Here is an 18,956-nt window from a genome sequence, read left to right as displayed (position 1 = left end):
AGCCTTGTTTCCTTAACATTTTACGACTGAAAGATCAATTATTCTTTTGATCTCTTTCTTTCTTTCTTTTATTACAGTGAATCCAGCAGTCTGAGCAGCAGTGATGCTGGTTTGTTTACCAATGATGAGGGAAGACAAGGTATTGAAACAATCTTTTCTTTCACCCCTCAAACAACCTCAGTTGAAATTCCATTAAGTGTTACAAGTAATTTCATGAGTTAAGTACTGTTTGAATTGCTATTGCTATTTTAATGAGCTGAAATAGAGCTTTCTTTCAGAGGTTTTGAAATGTTATGAGAGGGCGTCCCAAACCCATGACTTAATTTATAAAAAATGCATCTTTTAGATATTTTAAACTTATAGAAAGATTTTAAAGATATTCTAATTATCTAAACTATTTTTTTAATTCTTTGAGCACTCCACTTTTCTGACAAGACCGTGCGATCATAATACTGCCTTTCAGACTATTTTTGATGTGTTTTTTTTCTGTTATTCCCCAAGTTGATGTATTTGTTTTTTTCTAGAGATGACATTTACTAAACAGCCACTCAATTTTACCAGTCTGACTGACAACAGATGCACCCTGTTTTAAGCCTCTCCTCTCTGAAAAACTTGCATTTAAATTAAAAGTGCAGTAAAGATTCAAACTTTCCTTTATTATACATGATCTTACCACATTTTTATATGTTATAACTATTGAGGATAATGTTCCAATATTCTGTTTTTTTTCAAGTGCAGTTTTCACTGAGCTGTTCGAAGTGCAACTCATTTAACCTGCACAATGCTAGCATGTTTGCCAAACTCACAGTTTAGGAATCTGCAATTTTTGATAATGTAAAAAGATAAAGCAAAAATAGTCTCTCAAGTAATTAAGACTTGTTATGTTGTTGATTCTAAGTTGATGGTATTGGAAACCACTAGGTCTGTTCCTGAAGTAATGCATCCTATTTGTTACGTTGGCCCACAATGTCAGAGGATGTTGGTGGCATGGCAGTAGAACTTGAACCTTCCCACTGATATCCATTACATGTTGTTGTCGTGAGACAGATGGCAGCAGAGGGGCAATCTGATGGTATGGTATCTGATGTGGAAGTGCAAATGAACCAAAGCGGTGGAATTGAATTCTTCCATGCAGAAAATATTGCATCCATTGACATTCAGCAATACTTGCTGAATGTTTATGGAGACCAAACAGTGAATGTAAGCACAGTGAGGCAGTGGGTGGTGCATCTGAGCAGTGGTGACAGCAAAATGAAATATAAGCTGTGTTCTGGATTCACGCAGATTTTTACAAGCATTTGGGCTCTTGGTGGTGACTATGTTGAAAAATGGTGTTTTGTAGCTGTGAATTTGCTGTATCTAGTAGTGTTATTGTGTTCTTTGTATCTGTTGTAGTTTCCATGGAAATAAATAGGAAGCATTACTTCTGGACTGACCTACATATTTTCTTATGTGTTTTTCCACGGACTACTTGATTTTGTGCAAGGAAATAAAAGCTGGCATGTTCTGTAGTAGTGCTTTACATTAAAGGAACATCTTTTTTCTTCTTCTTTTTTTTTTTTTTTTTTAATCTTCTAACAGTTTAGTAGTGAGATAATTTTCTTTGAATACGGGATAGAAGTGTGCCTGCTTTGCTCATTTGGCCAAGGCAAGCTGTAACTTCTGCAATGTATCCCGAACCTCCCATTCTAAGTATCTCATTTTTTCTGCAGTAATACGGAGCTTTTCTGAGTAAGTTTGGTTGTCTTTGAAAGTTTAGGTCAACCTTTTAAATTTTTAAAAATACGAGAATCAAAATGAGATACCCACAAAATATTTACATTTGCATCCCTAGATAAATTTCCTTTTGACTTGCAGTTTTCTAAAACATTTGCTCTCTGCTTTTGCATGTAAGATGACTTAATGCATTTCACTGCTGCACATTTTTGAAGGGCCCCTCTGATGTGTTTGTGTCAATATTTTTTCCTTAAGTACTGAATTAAATTATTTAAGTTTTAAAAGTCCGTTAACTTGACGCATAATCTGATTCAAGCATTTTTAAATCTGCATTATAGAGTTATTTTTGTGAAGACTTCCATAAAAATAACATCAAGGATCCCACTGTAAAACCAAAATTGCTTATTTTCTAATGGTGCTTATTGCCACCCCCTCCACACAGACGTTAAGAATTTTCTCAATCCCTCTTATGAATTATTTCTCTTCAGTGAGATTATTTCATCTTTACGTATTAATTTATAGCCAAGTTGAGATGCACATGACTGAAAATAGTGAAGGAAGGAGAAAAGAAATCTGATTAAAAACAAAGTAGAAATTCAGGTGAAAGAAACAAAGCTGGAAAAGGACAAGATGGAAGCATTAAAAACTGTTGTTTTTGTTTTTTTTTTCGTTGTCCTTAAAAGCTGTATTCCAGCCCCGGACTTCACAGTGTCCCTCCTCCAGAATGTACATTGAGGGCATCAGCATCTTGGCCTCATTTGTAGTTCAAGCCTTATATTGCAATATGTTGTACAACACAGTAGGCCTCACCAGTAGGACCACCTGCAGTTCCAAGGCATTTTACAAGTTAAGCTTTCAGCACTATATTAACAAAGCTGTAACATTTAAATAATGTTATTTATGGTAGTGCTTTTTGGAGAAACGAGGGGGCAAGGGATGGAGGAATGTCAAATAGCAATTTCTTAAAATAAATGTTTGCTCACCAGCATCTATTAGTGCACTTTGGGAAAATAAGAATTTGACTTAAGGCCTCTTAGATCATGATGGGTAGCACTGAAGATGTTGTTACAATTGCAGAAAACTGGAAGCACAATTACATTAATAGTCCTAAGAAGCTGAAATTGGAGAAGGTCAGGGAATGTTGAAGTTCTGCTGTGACTAAACTTTTAAATCTAGCTGTATTGTTATTTTGTGATTAAACATATATTAATTAAAATGCCCTCTTAAATATTCCAGTACTCGTTTTGTACATCTTTTTTGTTTTCTCTACTGATAAGTTAGTTTGAGTCTTACATAGCATCTCTGCTAGTTGCAGTTGTCAATGTTGTTTTCTGATAAAACAAGAAATAGTATGTGTAATTGTAAGCATAGGTGCAAAAGCTTTCAACTTTTGTGGCTAGTTGTAGTTTTTGTAGGTGCAAAGAAACAAGCTGTTATATGTGAACAGAGTAATTGAAATACTAGCTATTGTCTGTGGATCACAGCTGTAGAAGTCAAAGCAGAGGTCATGTGGTGTTACTGGAGAATATCAGAGAGAGTTGGAGGGTGGGATGCTTTTTAAAATATCAAGAATATTAAGCCAGGAACTGAAGTGTCTTGAAATTTCAGAATTAATTTGACATTCTTGTTATGATTAAACATAAATTGCTTCAAGGTAATCTACTGAAGCAACGGTCCTGGTCAAAAGCTAGTGTGTTCTATTTTAAATAGGTGGATAGGAGAATGTGTGGGCTCAGATCTGTTTCTGGAGATCTAGAGGTGTTTTTAACTTTACTGTGTCTTGAAAGAATGTGATGTTTTAATGTAGTCTTGAGTTAAATAGAGATGGTGTTCAGCAGCCCTAAGAGGAAAAGAAGTGTTGTCCATCGTTTGAAACATTTTGAAGGCAAAAATTCTGCTTTGAATTTGAGAACTGCCAATTCAGTAAGATAAAGTCAAAGTGCTGTGTTGCTCAGCTCTTGAACTAGGAGGCCTTTGTGTTATATTCTCTGTACATTCATGGTCTGAAATTGATTGAACAAACTGGATCTTCCCTGAGCTCTTTTGAAAAGGGTGATCTCTAAGGGTGAAGCAGCAGGTAGGCAAAGTGTCTGAGAGTGCTCTCACCTGGATAAGAATAGCAGTAATAGGCTTATGCCCATCTCAAAGTGATAATCCAATCGAAAATAGTCAAGAGATTCAGAGTTGTTTTTCAGCTTGCATGTGCACTTTGTGCAGGAATACCTGGATTCTTTCATCATGTCAGAAAAACCTACAAGGTTCAGCTCCAAAATCCTATATTGTATCTTTGTCAAGAAGTAACTGGACAGTAAGGGAGGTGTAAGAAAATAAGAGCCCAGTTGTGAAGACTGTGTCAAAATTCCTTCTTAATTTCGTTGATGAAAGGAAACTACTTTGAGTTACTGGTAGTATTTTTTTTATTAATCAAGGTAACTGGAGCTTACATCTTATGACAGACTATTCAAAGTTTATTTGCACAAAGATTCGGAAAATCTAAACAAAGGAGTCCAAACTTAGATTATTGGAATTAACAGAAAGGTGTGATTTTCAGCCCTCCAACCTATCACCACTGTCTGTGTTCAGTACACTTAGGCATCCTCCAAAGAAATTATACCTGACCAAAGTGAAACAAGAATGGAATTAATGGTGAATGCCTTCATGAATAGTAATAGCTATAAATGAGAATCGTGGAATCCTTGGAGTTGGAAGAGACCTCTGAAAGCCATCTAGTCCAACTCCCCTACAATGAACAGGGAAAGCTAGATAAGGTTGCCCAGGGACTTATCCAGCCTCACCTTGGAAATTTCCAGGGATGGGGCATCAACCACATCACTGGGCACTCTGTTCCAGTGTCTCACTGTCCTCACTATAGAAGTTTTTCCTTATATCTGACTTAAATCTACCCCCTTTGAGCTTGAAATCATTTCCCCTTGTTCTATCACCACATACTCTGCTCAAGTCTGTCTTCTTCTTCCCTGAGCTCCCCTTCAAGTAAATGAAAGGCTGCTCTCAGGTCACCTCATCGCTTTCTCTTCTCGAGGCTGAAGAGCCTCAGCTCTCAGCCTGTCCTAGTGGGAAAGGTGTTAAATTCCATGGATCAGTTTTGTGGCCCTTCTCTGGATGTGCTCCAACAGGTCTGTGCCTCTCCTGCACTGAGGACTTCACACCTGGATGTAGTACTCCACGTGAGGCCTCACTAATGCAGAGCAGAGGGGCAGGATCACCTCTCTTGACCTTCTGGCCACACTTCTTTTGATGCAGCCCAGGGTACAGTTGACTTTTTGGGCTGTGAAGGCACCCTAACCCTCATGTCCAGCTTTCCATTCATCAGTACCCCCAGGTCCTTTCTGACAGCACTGCACTCAGTTCTTCCATTCCCTGGTTTGTATTGGTAATAGGGGTTGCCTTGACCAAGGTACAAGATCTTGCATTTGCATTTGTTCACTTCGGCCCACTGCTTAAGACTGTGTAGGTCCCTCTGAATGGCATCCCGTTTCTCTGGTGTGTTGACCAAACCCCACAGCTTCGTGCCATCCAAATAGATCCTCTGAATAAGTTGAATTCTGCCTGAAAACTCTTCAGACATTACTATGCAACAAATTCCCATTTGTAGAAAGTATGTTGAATTTTGTTTTTTTCCCGGACTTAGATTCTCATTATTTGTGTTTTCCCATTGTGGGAAGGAGTAGTAATGTCATTTCACACTAATACATTTTGTTCTTAAATTCGTGTTTTAAATCTTGCCTTTATGTCTTGTGTCTTTCATAGTCCTGCCTAATAAAAATAAGTAAATACTTTGAGGAAGAGTTAAAATATATAGCACAGCCTTCAAAAATCTAACTTTTGGATAAATGGCAAGTTTTCTTACTTGTCTTTGAAGATATTTTCCAGTATTCTGTCACCTACATAGTTGGTTTATAAGAAGATGTTTTTTAAAAAAACAACAATTTATTTTAATTGCTGGTATTGTATATGAGGCATATGTAAGATCAGATTTTCAGCCGTCTCACTTTTGCCTTTGACTTTGTATTTAAATACAACATCAGTAAATGTTAGTAAAATGACCAGCTTTGTAGAATAATGTAGTGTAATTCTCAATCACATGGTACTGTCAGTTTTCATTTAAAATCAACTTTTTCAAAACTTATTTCTAAATGAACTTAATCAGATTAACTTCATTTAGTCACATCTGTTCATGATTGTTTTCCCCTCTTACTAGCCATACAAATCATGAAATTAAGCTAATTATATACCATTATCATCTGCAAAGAACTAGTTTCACAGTTTTATACCTTTTAATTCCCTGCAGGAGATTAAAGCTTGTTTTTTGTTAATATGTAAAGTGCAGCAACTTAAATGGATTTCCCTGCAGTTATTGCCAAAGGATTAACTAGTTTATTATTGTTTTTCACTATTGTAAATTGGTTTTAAAACATTACGTTTTATGTGCTTTCATTGATGGCAACGCTTGTCATGCGATTGAGAAACATTTTCCAAATAGAACTGCCGTACACAAGTAATTGTTGTACAGCTATAAAGCAAAAGAAAGAATTGTCCTGTCAGAATTTATGGATGGTAACATCTGATTTTTATCTTCTCTGCTCCTCCCTGTTATCTGGGGGGTTTGGGTGTATGTCCCTACACAGGTGATGATGAGCAGAGTGATTGGTTTCATGAAAATGAATCTGGTGGAGCATGTGGAATTACAGGAGTCATTCCTTGGTGGGATCAAGAAGACTCTACAGAACTGGAGAGAGAATTGCCCGACCCAGTCTTTGAAAGTATCTTAACTGGTACCTTCCCCCTCATGTCCCATTCAGGGAGGAGAGGTAAGTGACAATCATATGCAAACTGTAGAATCACTTAGGTACACTAGAAAGATGTCTATAGATTAAAGTGAGCGTGTTCAATATTGAGAACATTTTGGAGATGCCAGTTTGTTCTTTGAATTATGTCACTTTTGAGATCTCAGTAGACAGAAATAATCAGAAAGCTGTCAATGATTAGGAAAGTCAATGTAAAACTTAGCTCATTTTCATAGCCTTTTTGTTGTTGTCTCAATGTTTGCATTGAGAATTCGTATGTATTGGTTAAAGTGAATCTTTCTGTGGAGTTCTCTGACCATTTGCTTTGCTTTATGGTCAGGCTTCGTTGTTTGTAAAGAAGAATTGAGTGCTTATTTAGAGCAAGGATTGAGATTGTTACTAAGAGTATTATCTAATTTTTACTTCAAAATATTTTAAACCATGGATCCATTGTGTCTAATGGTAAGGTTGTTCCAGCACTTCATTACCTTTACATATAGATCCACTCTCTTTCAGGACTGAAATTGTCAGACCTCACCTTTCTGCAACAATTCTATCTTACCTCTTTTCACATCCAAATATAGATCTTTTATGTGAACGGTGGTCAAATTACCATCAAACTGCTTCTCTACCCACTGAAGACACTGAATTCTTATGAGGTTTATTTTTCTGATACTTGCAGTTTTTTTCAGTGGTCTTCGCCTCTGCATGTTCACAGGATTTAATGCTTTCTAGTAGTAATGATGTAATCAATGCAAAATCGGTTCCCTGTAGTTTGATATGTTCTACTTATTTAGCCAGTTGGGCATAAAACCAGGATGGGATCTGGGATCTACAGAAAGACTTCATTTTTGTTACAGCTTAGACTTTCTTAACCACTTCCCTTTCTGTGTTTTTTTGTTTGTTTGTTTGTTTGTTTTTTTCCTATTAATACTCTGGCTATATTAAGATATTTTTGTTTAACTAGAGGTAAATTAATAGGTTATTATATAAAGGTAAATATGCTTCACTGTATGCTATAGGAAATATTCTTAAATGAATCTCTACTTTTTATTTGAAGGTTTCCAGAGCAGGTTTAGTCATCTTCATGGAATGCCAGCAAGAAACACAAAAAAGGCTTCAGGAAACCAAAATGCACTGGTAGGTCCTTTAATTGATACTAACATTTCTACCAGCCATTCTTATTGCCTTTTTGTTTGTAAGTGCATACTCCTCGCATTCTTGTTTCCTAATGTTGCAAATAGGCAATGGAAAGGTAAGACTTCAGTGTCACTACTGTTTCTGTGCTTTAGAGTATCTCTAATATGGATTTATTTTAATAGAATATATCTGGGTGCTAAAATAGCAGAAACAGTGCAAGATTGTCCCTCAGCTTGTTTTATGCTTTGTATAGAAAAGGTATTTTTGTTTTCTTAAAATTAACAAAGTTTATAAAAATGTTTCTCTCATCTTAAAAAGAAAATCAAACCCAATTCATTTCGAGTTTATCTAAGACTGGAGGTGTTCTAGGATGGGTATGTTGTTGTAGCAGAAATGTTAAGTCACAGCTTGGTGGGAAGGCAGGGCCACCCCAGGGGAATTCAGTTATGTACCATGCACCTGAGTGGCTGGAAGGGGTGTGGACAGGAACCACTTCATTTAAGGGTTGGCAGTAGAAGTAAGTGGATCTTGCTGGAGATCCCTGTGTACCTGAGACTTTCTGAAGGTGAGCAGATTCTTTCCTTTGTTTCTCTGCCCGTGGCTTTTGCATTTGAGCAAATCCTCACTTGCTGATGCCTAGGACTTCACTGTCATTGCTACACTTCACATTGCATTACAGTGTTACAATACTAAACTTTATTGTTTTTCTTTCCAAAATCTGTGTTGAAATTTTGTTCACATTCTGTTCTGTTTAATTGTCTAAGGGGAAAGAACATAAGCAAAAAAAATCAAAGCAAATTAGTGACACACTTCCCATAGACATCAGGTGTTCTTTGGACTGAGACTGTTCTAAAGCTATGACTACAAATAGGATTTGTTTGTTGCGGTTTCTGTGGGTTTTTTTGTTTGTTTGTTTGTTTTTTGTTTTGTTCTGATTTTTGGTGTGTGTGTGTGTCTCTAGCTCTAGGAGTAATACTTATAAATAGAGGAAAAAAATTGCTGTCTTTGCTCTTACGTACAATATTTGTAATTTCATTTCCTAATAGCTTTTTTAGCTTTTTTTTTTTTCAAACTAAGATTCTAATGAGATTTTAAGATTTTTTCTTTGGAGGAAGAGTTGTCTTCTTAAATTAAAATGTTATAATATATTTATTGTAGTGCAGTCTACTCCTTTCTTATCAGGAAAGTGTTTGGAAGACAAGGAGAGATGTGAAACACTATCATGTTGGGATGTGTTTATTATTCACTGGTAAATAACGCAGCATTGACTTTCTTAGTTATTTGAGAACAGTAAATGTTTTCAAATTTTAATTTACCTCAACAAAATAAGGTAGTTCTGTGAAATGTGAGATCTGTTGCATATGCAGAGAATAAGAAGGAACTGTTAGAAATGCAGCTTGTCTTTAAAAGAGGAGGTTTTTGTAGCCATTGAAATCTCTATGCATTAATTGCTATTTGAAGCAGAATAAGATGCCTTAAAACCTTGGCCTGTGATCTCTGCTGGTGGTGGTCATGAATTAGATGAATGTAATCTAGTTCTTGGTTTCATATCTACCTATTTTTATTTTTGGTTCAGTGCTTGCTTGAGCATATCTAGGATTTGTAGCCCATTTTCTAGGCTTATTGCAATTTCACTCTGGTATTTTATAGGAGCTATTATAACTGATAGGTTAGCTTCATGGTATTGATGATACATGGCTTAACTACCCTAAAAACTGCCTTTTCCTCCAAATTGTAAAAAGGTGATTAAGTTTCAATTGATGAAGATATACTGTGTATGTATATATATGATAAAAGTCCCTAATGTTTATTTTCTTGTATGCTTTCTAGGTTATCCTTGGGAGTCCATTTTGTCTTCCAGTCATGATATCTCAAATATAAAGATAGTATCATAGTCTCCTTTATAACAAATATGAAAGCTGATCTACTAAAGACTGATAATTCAGTTTCAGTTATTGAATATGTCATTTACATAGCGTTGTGAAACAAGGTTGACATGTGAACGTACCTTCTAAACCACTGTGTTTAGACAAGAGAGCATATATAGAATGGATGTGCAGTTGCCTCTTCAGATGCAGAGTTTTCTGACCTTCCTAGCAGCTATTTATGTGGGCACATGTGCTGCATCTGTCTTTGCAAAGAGCTCGTGTACTTCCTTTTAGGCAGTGATTGCTTCTTATAGAAAATCTTTTTTAGATACTTCAATGACAAAAAGTAATTTAATACCTGTGACATGTGATAAAACAGAACAAGAAGTAATTACTGCTATTAGATGGTAGCAGTGAAGACAACCAGGAATGCTTTTAGAAAGATTAATATCCTGAGGAAAGAACAGTACATACTCAACTCATGGAACAGAGTTGTGATGTGACTTAGTTCTTTCATTTTTTTTTAACAGGGAGGAATCTGATGTCTCTATCGCTGTTTTTACACAGACTATAAGAGAGACACAAAAGAAAGTATATTTTCCTGCTAAGATATATTTCCTGAAGTACATAGAGATATATTCAGTCTAAAGATACTGTCTGTATGTGTGGAATGTAAACACAGAGTTAATGGTTTATAAAGACAGTGTGTTTAATTATTAACATTTTTATTTGTCATGATTTAGTTAAAGGTGTGTGCATGTAGCCTTGAAAACGTTACTTGTTTTGAGAATGCAAAATGCAGAGGTAAGATAATACCTTGATAGATCACCACCCTTTAGGAAAGAGTTTGAATGCTCACCTGTTTAAATGGTATAAGAGAAAAGTTAGGCTAAATGTATGATTATTTGCTGTATCCCAAGGAGGCTGCCAACTTAAGTAATTTTCGCACCATAATTTCTAGAGACAGTGGGAACAGTGAGGCAGGGGATATTACCTCTTTGCAGGCCAATTAGTGATCTTCAATGTGAAGTATCTACATCTGATACTCAGATTCTGTCTGGATGTTCTTTCTGCATTTTATTCATTGACTAGTTGTTTAAGCAAACTGATGAGACTTTCTATCATCAGTTTATTGCCTTTGAATCAGAACACTTTTTAAATAATTGTGCAGAACTGCACAACCATGAGAGAAGTAAAACAAAAACAACTGTGAACATGATAAATACCATGGAAGTCTCTACCTAATCTAAAGTACAGGTTGAATGAGCTGCCATGGAGCAGGCAGGAAAAAACATGAGCACAGAAGTTTTATGTATATATACATACATATATATTCATTGCAAATACTTATATCCCTTGGATTGTTCATTCTACTTACTGAAGAAAGGTACAGTTCTTAATGGAATCCATAAATTAAATAATTTATCAGGCATATATTTTGACATGCAATTATAATGCTGGGATTTTGTGTTACTATTGCTTTGCATTATGGCAGCCTCAGATTTAACAGAACTTTCTTTGGAAGGAAAGAGGGAAAATGCAACTGGTGTAGTGCACTATGCTTTTGATTCTGCCTATGTCATATTTCTTTTAGTGTTTTTGTAGTTCTAGTCAGGAATGTGGTTCTTACAGTTGGAAAGATTATTACAGTGGAAAAGTAATACAAGAGTGAAATGGCGAAAGGGACAAACAGTAAAAGAATGCTCACCTGTCTCCAAAGATCTAGGCACATAGGAAAAAATTCCACAAGGGAGGGATCTCCAACCAGAGATCATTCCCTTGTGGTAGTCAACCCTTAAATGGGGTCTAGGAGAGGTGCAGTCAGGATCCACCCCTTCTGGTCTGAATTGCCTTCACCTGTGCTCCCAGAACTGAGCTGGTCCTTTCCCCAGGTGCTCAGTGGTTCAGGACATGGCTCAACAGTTCCCATATAGTGGTAGGAGTACTTTCATACCATACCAATATTTAATGAACTCTTAACAAAATGTATTGCATGAAATTCTATTTTTTGCTTGAATTCTGCAGTTGTAAATGGGTTCTTTCTTTGGTACAGCTACTGAAACAGATATTTTGTTAATGCAGTGAAGAGCGGTGTTGTTTTTCACTTGCTATGATAACTGGAGCATTCTTTAAATATCAAAGATTATCTTCTGTCTAGCTAATGTATATGTACTGACTTAATCCTTTTCCTTGGATTCTCACTTCTAGTACAGTGCTTAAGATGGCATCCCACTTCTGTAAAAGTTTCCCTCCAGCACTGGGCTTAAAAATGCCAAATGTGCTGCTTAAATGCCTGAGCAGCATTCTTTGTAATTCACCATAACCCAACCAGTAAAATGATAGTTTCATAGAGTTGTACTTGGTTTTACTTTTACGACAGAGCAAACGTTACAGTGACGGACCTCTTATACTTAAGGCAATGTGTGTCTTGGAGGTGCATCTAGTACAGTCCTTAAAGATAAGGGTGACTTTCAAAATGGCTATGACTTGAAAATATGAAGCAGCATAATTATTCCTCTTTATTTCTATTGCTTACCACAAATAAGTCATAGAATGGTTTGAGTTGGAAAGAACCTTAAACATTGTCTAGTTCCAACATTCCTGTTGTCCCTGTACAGGGACACTTCACACTAGAGCAGACTGCACAAAGCCGTACCCAACCTGGCTTTGAGCACCTCCTCAACTCTTCAAACTAGTGCAGAAGATGAATGGATTGTTGTTAGGGGTAGTTTTGACGTTCTTTCTAATTTTGCAAAGAAGTGCTGAATTCTAGATTTAAAAAGCCTAAAGAGAGTGTAGATGTGAAATTTTGACATTTTAAGAATGGTCTGCAAAATGTTTGCTACCATTTCGTTTCTTGAAATAAGCAAATCAAATGGATGTATCTGAGCACAGTTTTAAGGAGGGAATAAAACTACGTTTCTTGGGTCTGACTGCCGGTAGTTGGTGTCTCATGATGTTTACAGTAGGTTTCTTGTTTTTCAGTAGTATACATGTATCTGAGGACAAAGTGGATCTTTTTCTATACAAAACTGGGATTTGTTTTATGTGTTTCTAAGGTCGTCATACAGAAAAGCTCTGGTCTCTGTAAACATTCAGCAAGCATCAATGAATGTCATGGGTCCCATTTCTTCTTGTGTTGGAGAGTTCAGTGATGTACCTTTGCTTCATATATTTTTCTGTGTGAGATACCTTTTTGTCGAACTGCCCCTCTGCTGTCAGTCACACAATAGCATATAATGGAATGTTTGTGGGAAGGTTCAACCTTCCTACCTATGTCATTGTGGACCAATATAGTGAGTTTTAAAAAAAAAATATAGGAGGCAATACTTTTGGTGCAGATCTTGTGTATATATAAGCAGCAACCTGGATTACATATATTAGCAGGACAATAAAAAAGGTTGCAGGCATATGCACATCCAAATGAATTGGAATGGCTCAATAATTATTGGTCCTTGTAGTTTAGTTGCCTTTCCTTTGCTTAGGGCGCAGTAGCTGTGTTGTTTGGTTGTTTGTTTTTTTAGTTTATTTCTGAGTGAATCAAGAGATCCTTGTAAACCATTACAACTGATCACTTGATCCATTTCAGTGTAACAGTTCTGATAACCGCCAAAAATATGTTCCAGTCAGTCCCTTGCAATTTTGTTTAGCAGATTCCAACTTTAAGTTCTTTCCTCTGTATAAACTGCAGTCCCTAATTTGACAGATGCTTTTAGAACCTGTGTACATAAGTATGAAAATAACTGATGTATTTTGTTCAGATTAGCAGTCCTGCAGATAGTAGTTTTAAAGGTCGGGAAAGAAAACTATCCTCAGTTCTGAGAACTAAAAATTGTCTATGTATGTGGTCATATTTACTGCCAGCTGATGAGCAAAATGTTGGAACTGTCTTGTTTTAAATGTATATTTTTAAACACACCTAAAACTGACTTTAATGAATGTTAGGCAAAATCTGTGCAATTTTCCTTTCTCCTTTGATGCATTCCTGTTGCATTGTGGAGTTCTAAAAGATTTAGTAGGCAAAGACATTAAAAAGAAAAAAGTAGATATAGTGGCTTTACAGTAATTTTGGTGTTTGTAATTTTGTTAATCTGTATAAAATAGAGTCCAACTGGAAAAGGGAAATCTTTTTTTCTTTTCTTGTTCCATACCCATAGTTTTTTACTGCATGCATGCAGTGATGGAGATTTTGCTATCAAACTTCTGTCTTCTTTATAAATCTGGGTTCTAATCGATGATATAAAGGCAATCTAAGACAATTTACAGTCCCTAGAAAAAGAGCGTTTACTGTTGAAAGTTACCATAAGGCAGCTTTACTGTGCATTGAAATGCAGCACGTAAGCAAAAGATTAAAAAAAAAAAAAAGACTGTAGAAAAGCTAAACTTTCTGAAAAGCTGGTATTTCAGTGTTAAGTTGGTCATAAATATTTTAAAGCTTCTTGCTGTCTCTTGCTCAGAAGAACCTTATGCCTATCTGCATTTTGCCAGATTGTCAAAAAAGCATGTAATAGGCAAAGCATGTGTAATACTTAAACATCGTGAAGGTTTCATTAGAGCTTTCTTTGCACAAAACTGATGTCTTTATTAATTCCCTTATATCAGTGACGTATATGCATATTTTCCTAAAGCTTTAATGTGGTTTTTCTTGTAGGAAGTCAAATTCAACTTCATTTGCATAGTGCCTTACTGAATCTTGTATTAAATATTACTAGAATGTGGAAAATGTTCTAAAAATATTTGGAGGTTGATGGATTAGTACTCTTCAAAGGGAAACAAAACACTAAATATTTCTAATCCTGCATTATTTACCGCATGGGTGGTTAAATGCTACTTTAAGCCCCATAAAATTAAAAGGGAGAAATCTGCCAACTGTAGCAGGAATTGGATTTAGGAAGAGTGGTACAGAGCCAAAATATTGCTACAGAATTAGATGTCAAAAATCTTCTTTAATAGTAGATATATAGTTCACAGTGCCTGGTTATGATTAATACATTTAATCTAAATCACTGAAAGTTGCTCTCTCCTTTTCCATAAAATACAATAGGACACAAATCAGTTTTACTGTAGGTGGATAACAATTGGAAAATAATGCATCTTCCCGCCCAATAAATTGTCAGTTATACCTTTTAACTAAAATCGATTCATCTTTCCAAAATTTATTACAATTTCTAATAATAAATCTTTTCGAATGTTTATTCATTTGCTTTTTGATACATTTGTGCCACTTTTGCTATGGTCTAATGTTTTTTCTTTTGATTCATTGTAAATTAGAAAATCTATTTTGAGTCAATTTTCTAGTTAAGAAGTTAAAATCTATAACCTAGCCATTTTTTCATAGTCTCCTTTGCACATTTTAATACCCTTGAACTTACAATCCAGTAAATTCTGATCAGAAGGTGATTAAAAGACTTTTTCACTGCAACTTCTTGACTGAGGGCCAGATTCATAAAACAAGTACTTAGGAGATTGTTCGCTGCTTTTCTCCTGTGCTTCTCCTTGTTTCAAAGAGAAGGGCTGAAAGAATTGTATCAGATGAACAGATACATAAGATTTAGCCTAAGATTTTTAGTTCAGATGATCAGAATTGCTACCTTTGAATTAAAAGCCAGCTGTAACCATGTGGAGTATGATATAAGTCTCCTTTTGTTGTGTCTTTGTAGCAGCAAGACAATAATACTTCTGGAAATAACTAAAGCAGTCTGTATTGTTTCTGTAATTGTCCAGTCCTAACCTCCGAGGGTATGGTCACCTGTCTTTTCATGTTCTTAAAAATAACTTTTCTTGTTAAACAAGAAAATATTTCAAAATAATCTTCTCTTTGCTTTCTTTAATGATTGATCTGCTAATCTGATCAGTGCAATTGTGTTCACTGTTCAGCAGTTTCCTGCTCTGTATATAACAAAATGTGTCAGAGAGGAATAGTCTTTCTTCTTTTTTTTTTTCTAAATCTACTAATAGGCACGTTTCCTGTTCTCATTCAGTTAAATAGTATGATCTTATACTTACTTTTCTGTCAAGAATTTGGTATGAGAAGCTTGCTCTAATATGTAGGCACATCAAATTGCTTAATTTAAAAGTTTGTTTTGTTAGTAATTTAAATGTCAGTGCTGGCAGACAAGGGGGGAGAGGGGCAAGGGAGCGTTTCAAACATACGTGTGTGAAGATGACATTGATAATTCAAACTTGATCTGTATCAGCATTCATTGGTAAATTTGTTTAGGTGAAAGCATCTCGGATTTTGAAGTGATTGATTCCAAAGTTGTTTAAAAAAAAATATCATTTGTGTCGATGAATTGGAATTCATTAATTTTACTAATTGCTCAGTGAAGAAAACAGATGTTTTCTTAGGCAAAGATCAGGCTTTAATTACAGGTCTTAGCTACTCATCTAAAAATAGTGTCAATATGTTAATGCCTCTCAAAGATAATTTTTTATTTTTATTCTGTGGGAATGCCATTCTGTTATGCATTTGTTAGACCCTACCGTAATGAAGTTTAATGATATACAAACTTAAATTGGATACACAGAGTATTTATGGCAGTATTTATGTCACAATGCATCTATTTAGAAAGCTCTTTAATAGTAAGTTCAGTGGGTATTACTTATTTAAAATGCTGAAATTGATACTAGCTAGTTAATCTATTTCTTGTTATAAAATACATGGTACTAAAATACTCAAAACAATTGAAACTTTCAATTTATGATTCTGGAAAAGATGAGTTTCCAGCAATTATGTGAACCTGTATGAATACAGAGCCACCTTAGGACTCTTATGCCAAGATACACACTCTTTAGAGACTACCATAGAATTGTGAGCTTGGTTTTGCCCTTTAGCAAGCTGTTTTAAACATTTTGTTGGTTCCAAATGCTTTAATTACGTACTTTTCACTGCTATGGGGAGGTGGAGATCATTTAACTAGTACTAATAATTAGAATGATCCAGTCAGAAACTACCTTTGAAAGCAACAGCCTTATAATGCATATGCAGAAAGAGTTACTATGTCACATGCTTGGAAAAACCACTAAGTGGAAGGAAACCAACAAAGCATCCCTAAATGTAGTTGGTAAAATAAATACGTAATGGGGTACACCGATGCACAGCTACAAATGAACTGTGAGATCTAATAATTGTGGTACTAGAAAAACATGAGTATAATTTTAAAATCTTCCATTTTATTCTCAGCATTTTTGTTGTTGTTCAAATCTTACTGTTTTCCAGCAGTCTTTTTTATTTCAGAAAATGCATATCTTACATGGAATAAAGTTCTTGTAACTTCTCAGTGCATGTGTGTTTCCTCAAATTAAGGAGCTTGTCTTACAGTGATCATGATTTCCACCAAAATAAAATCCTGAAATGTATGTACATAACGCTAACTTGAAATAATAAAACATAAGTCAATGAAACCCTTTAGTAGCGAATTCCAGTAGTAGTCCAGATGTTCCATTATATTCTTCTTCCTTTAGATGTTATGAGCTGGAGAGATACTTTCTAAAATGTTTAGGTGGGGAGTATTTTTTTTTAATTATTATTATTTTTTATTTGAGGTTTTGGTCAGGCAAGTGATTCAGCTTTTTCTGGAAGGTGAGATTTCTACATAGAAGCATAGTGTAGTTAAGGTTGGAAAGGCTAACCCAGGTTAAACGGCACAAAGCTACTGTATGGGGTTAGATTGCATCCTTTATATGTGAAGTCAGCCAGTTTTACCATGTAGTGGTTGTAAAAGTAAAAAATATTTTTATTTATTTCATAGATTATTTTGCTACCATTTTGGTAAGAGCTAAGATTATCACATACAGTTGATGTGCTGCTTGTTACTGATCCTTTGAGAGAGGATGGCAGTCTTTCAGATAGTTGTTCCAGTTAGTGTTGTGTAGTAAGGCAAATAAATGAAGCCTCAATTAGTTGAAATGACATTAATCTGTGAAGAACATGTTTGAACTAATAGTTCTCAGTGTTCATTGTGGCTATTTTGCTAGGATAGTAAATGTTATGATTATTTTCATTCAGTTTTCAGTTGCTATGATGATCTACTATGGAAGTATTATTCTTGAAAAAAGGCTAACATTGCCTACTCTGCATTGAAGTATTTAGGGATGAGGTTGATGTTTAATTAGTTTGCTGTGGAAGGCATTGGCATTGCCCACTATGCTGTCTGTGGCTTTCAAAATGTGTTCCTAATGGCAGTTATTTCTTAAGCTTTCTGAAGATCAGCTGGCTCACTTGTCTACCTTAAGCTAAAGGGAGAAATAAAACTGCCTGGAGATTCAGGTACATCTGGCATTCCCTTTATTTTAACCGTGCCTTGCTGGAGGAGCTGCAAGTGGCCAACCATGCTGTCAGTGTACATGTAGCCCAAAGGTCTCAAATGGCCTTGACTTGCACAAAATAGGTTATCCCAGTAGGGTGACAGAGCTGGTTGACTGTTAAGAGAGCTAATCAAAACGGACACAAGCCTAAGTATAATACCAGTTATTAGAAACTCTGCTGGCATCAGACTAATTAAATGTAAGCACCTAAAGCATTCATTTATTTCTTTATCAAAATTATCAAACTGATGAAATGCCCACAGCTGGGGAGAGGTGGGACTTTTTGACCTCACTTAACCTTTCCAGTATAGCTAAGAGGATTTGTCTTGGCAGCCCCCTCTCCAAGGGGAGATCATTGAAACCATTAATGATCTATTCCTTGGCAAAATGCCCGACACAAATTCTTTCAGAGCAGACTTTTTCAGTGCTTTACACATGTTCCTTAACTCACATCTTCTCCTTCGTTCTCCTGTAGGTTTGTAGGTAATTCTGCAATTTTGTGCTTTGTATAGATGTCTCCTTTGTATCCATGTGTGCAGTGTTACTTAATATCAACCAGATCTTGTGTGGCTTGACAAAACAGAACTGCTTACTGTTGTTTCTTTGAGTTGCAGCACTATGTGCTTAAGAACACTTCTGAAGAACAGTTTGGGGAAGGCAGGAAAATTCCAAGCACTCGAAGTGGTAATCCAGAGTTCGATTGCTCTTGCATGGGTTTCTTCACCGTGGAACTTTGGGATCTTACCTCTTTCTCTGTCTCCTTTCCAGTCCTTCCTCAGGTGGCTTATTTGCTTCAACAGTTATCTTGTTCTGCTATGTCTTCTGCCCTGCTCTTTATCTTCTTGTCACTTGCTCTTTCTCATGTATTATTCCTGTCCTGATATTAGCTCTTGTTTCCTCTGTTCTTACGGAACAAATCTACACTGGTGTCTCCCTTATGTCTCTTCATGTGTTTCTTCCTCAAGTGTATTGTAGAGCTAATGGGAACACCTCTAACTCCATCTTGGTGCATGATGGGTCTGTTGCTGAGCTGATACCAGCTACCAGAGAGAAGTCCCTGACCACGTCCTGCACAGGAATCACCTGCAGCCTCTTTCACTGTTAAAACCCTGCCACCTAT

At 35.9% G+C, this 18,956-nt stretch overlaps 1 protein-coding gene across 2 annotated transcripts in view; it reads left to right on the top strand.

The window, feature by feature from the left end:
- Positions 1-18,956, top strand: part of GPATCH2 (G-patch domain containing 2) — a 102,547-nt gene that overhangs the window by 11,786 nt on the left and 71,805 nt on the right. For both annotated transcript variants that reach the window (XM_072333023.1, XM_072333024.1), the window contains exons 3-5: positions 78-139; positions 6,363-6,545; positions 7,582-7,661. In XM_072333023.1, coding sequence (XP_072189124.1) covers positions 78-139; positions 6,363-6,545; positions 7,582-7,661 — 325 coding nt within the window. The remainder of the gene's footprint in view (positions 1-77; positions 140-6,362; positions 6,546-7,581; positions 7,662-18,956) is intronic.

The sequence above is a fragment of the Excalfactoria chinensis genome, chromosome 3 (assembly GCF_039878825.1).
Source record: "Excalfactoria chinensis isolate bCotChi1 chromosome 3, bCotChi1.hap2, whole genome shotgun sequence".
In the NCBI taxonomy this organism is placed as follows: domain Eukaryota; kingdom Metazoa; phylum Chordata; class Aves; order Galliformes; family Phasianidae; genus Excalfactoria; species Excalfactoria chinensis.
This window is presented reverse-complemented; position numbering and strand designations above follow the sequence as displayed.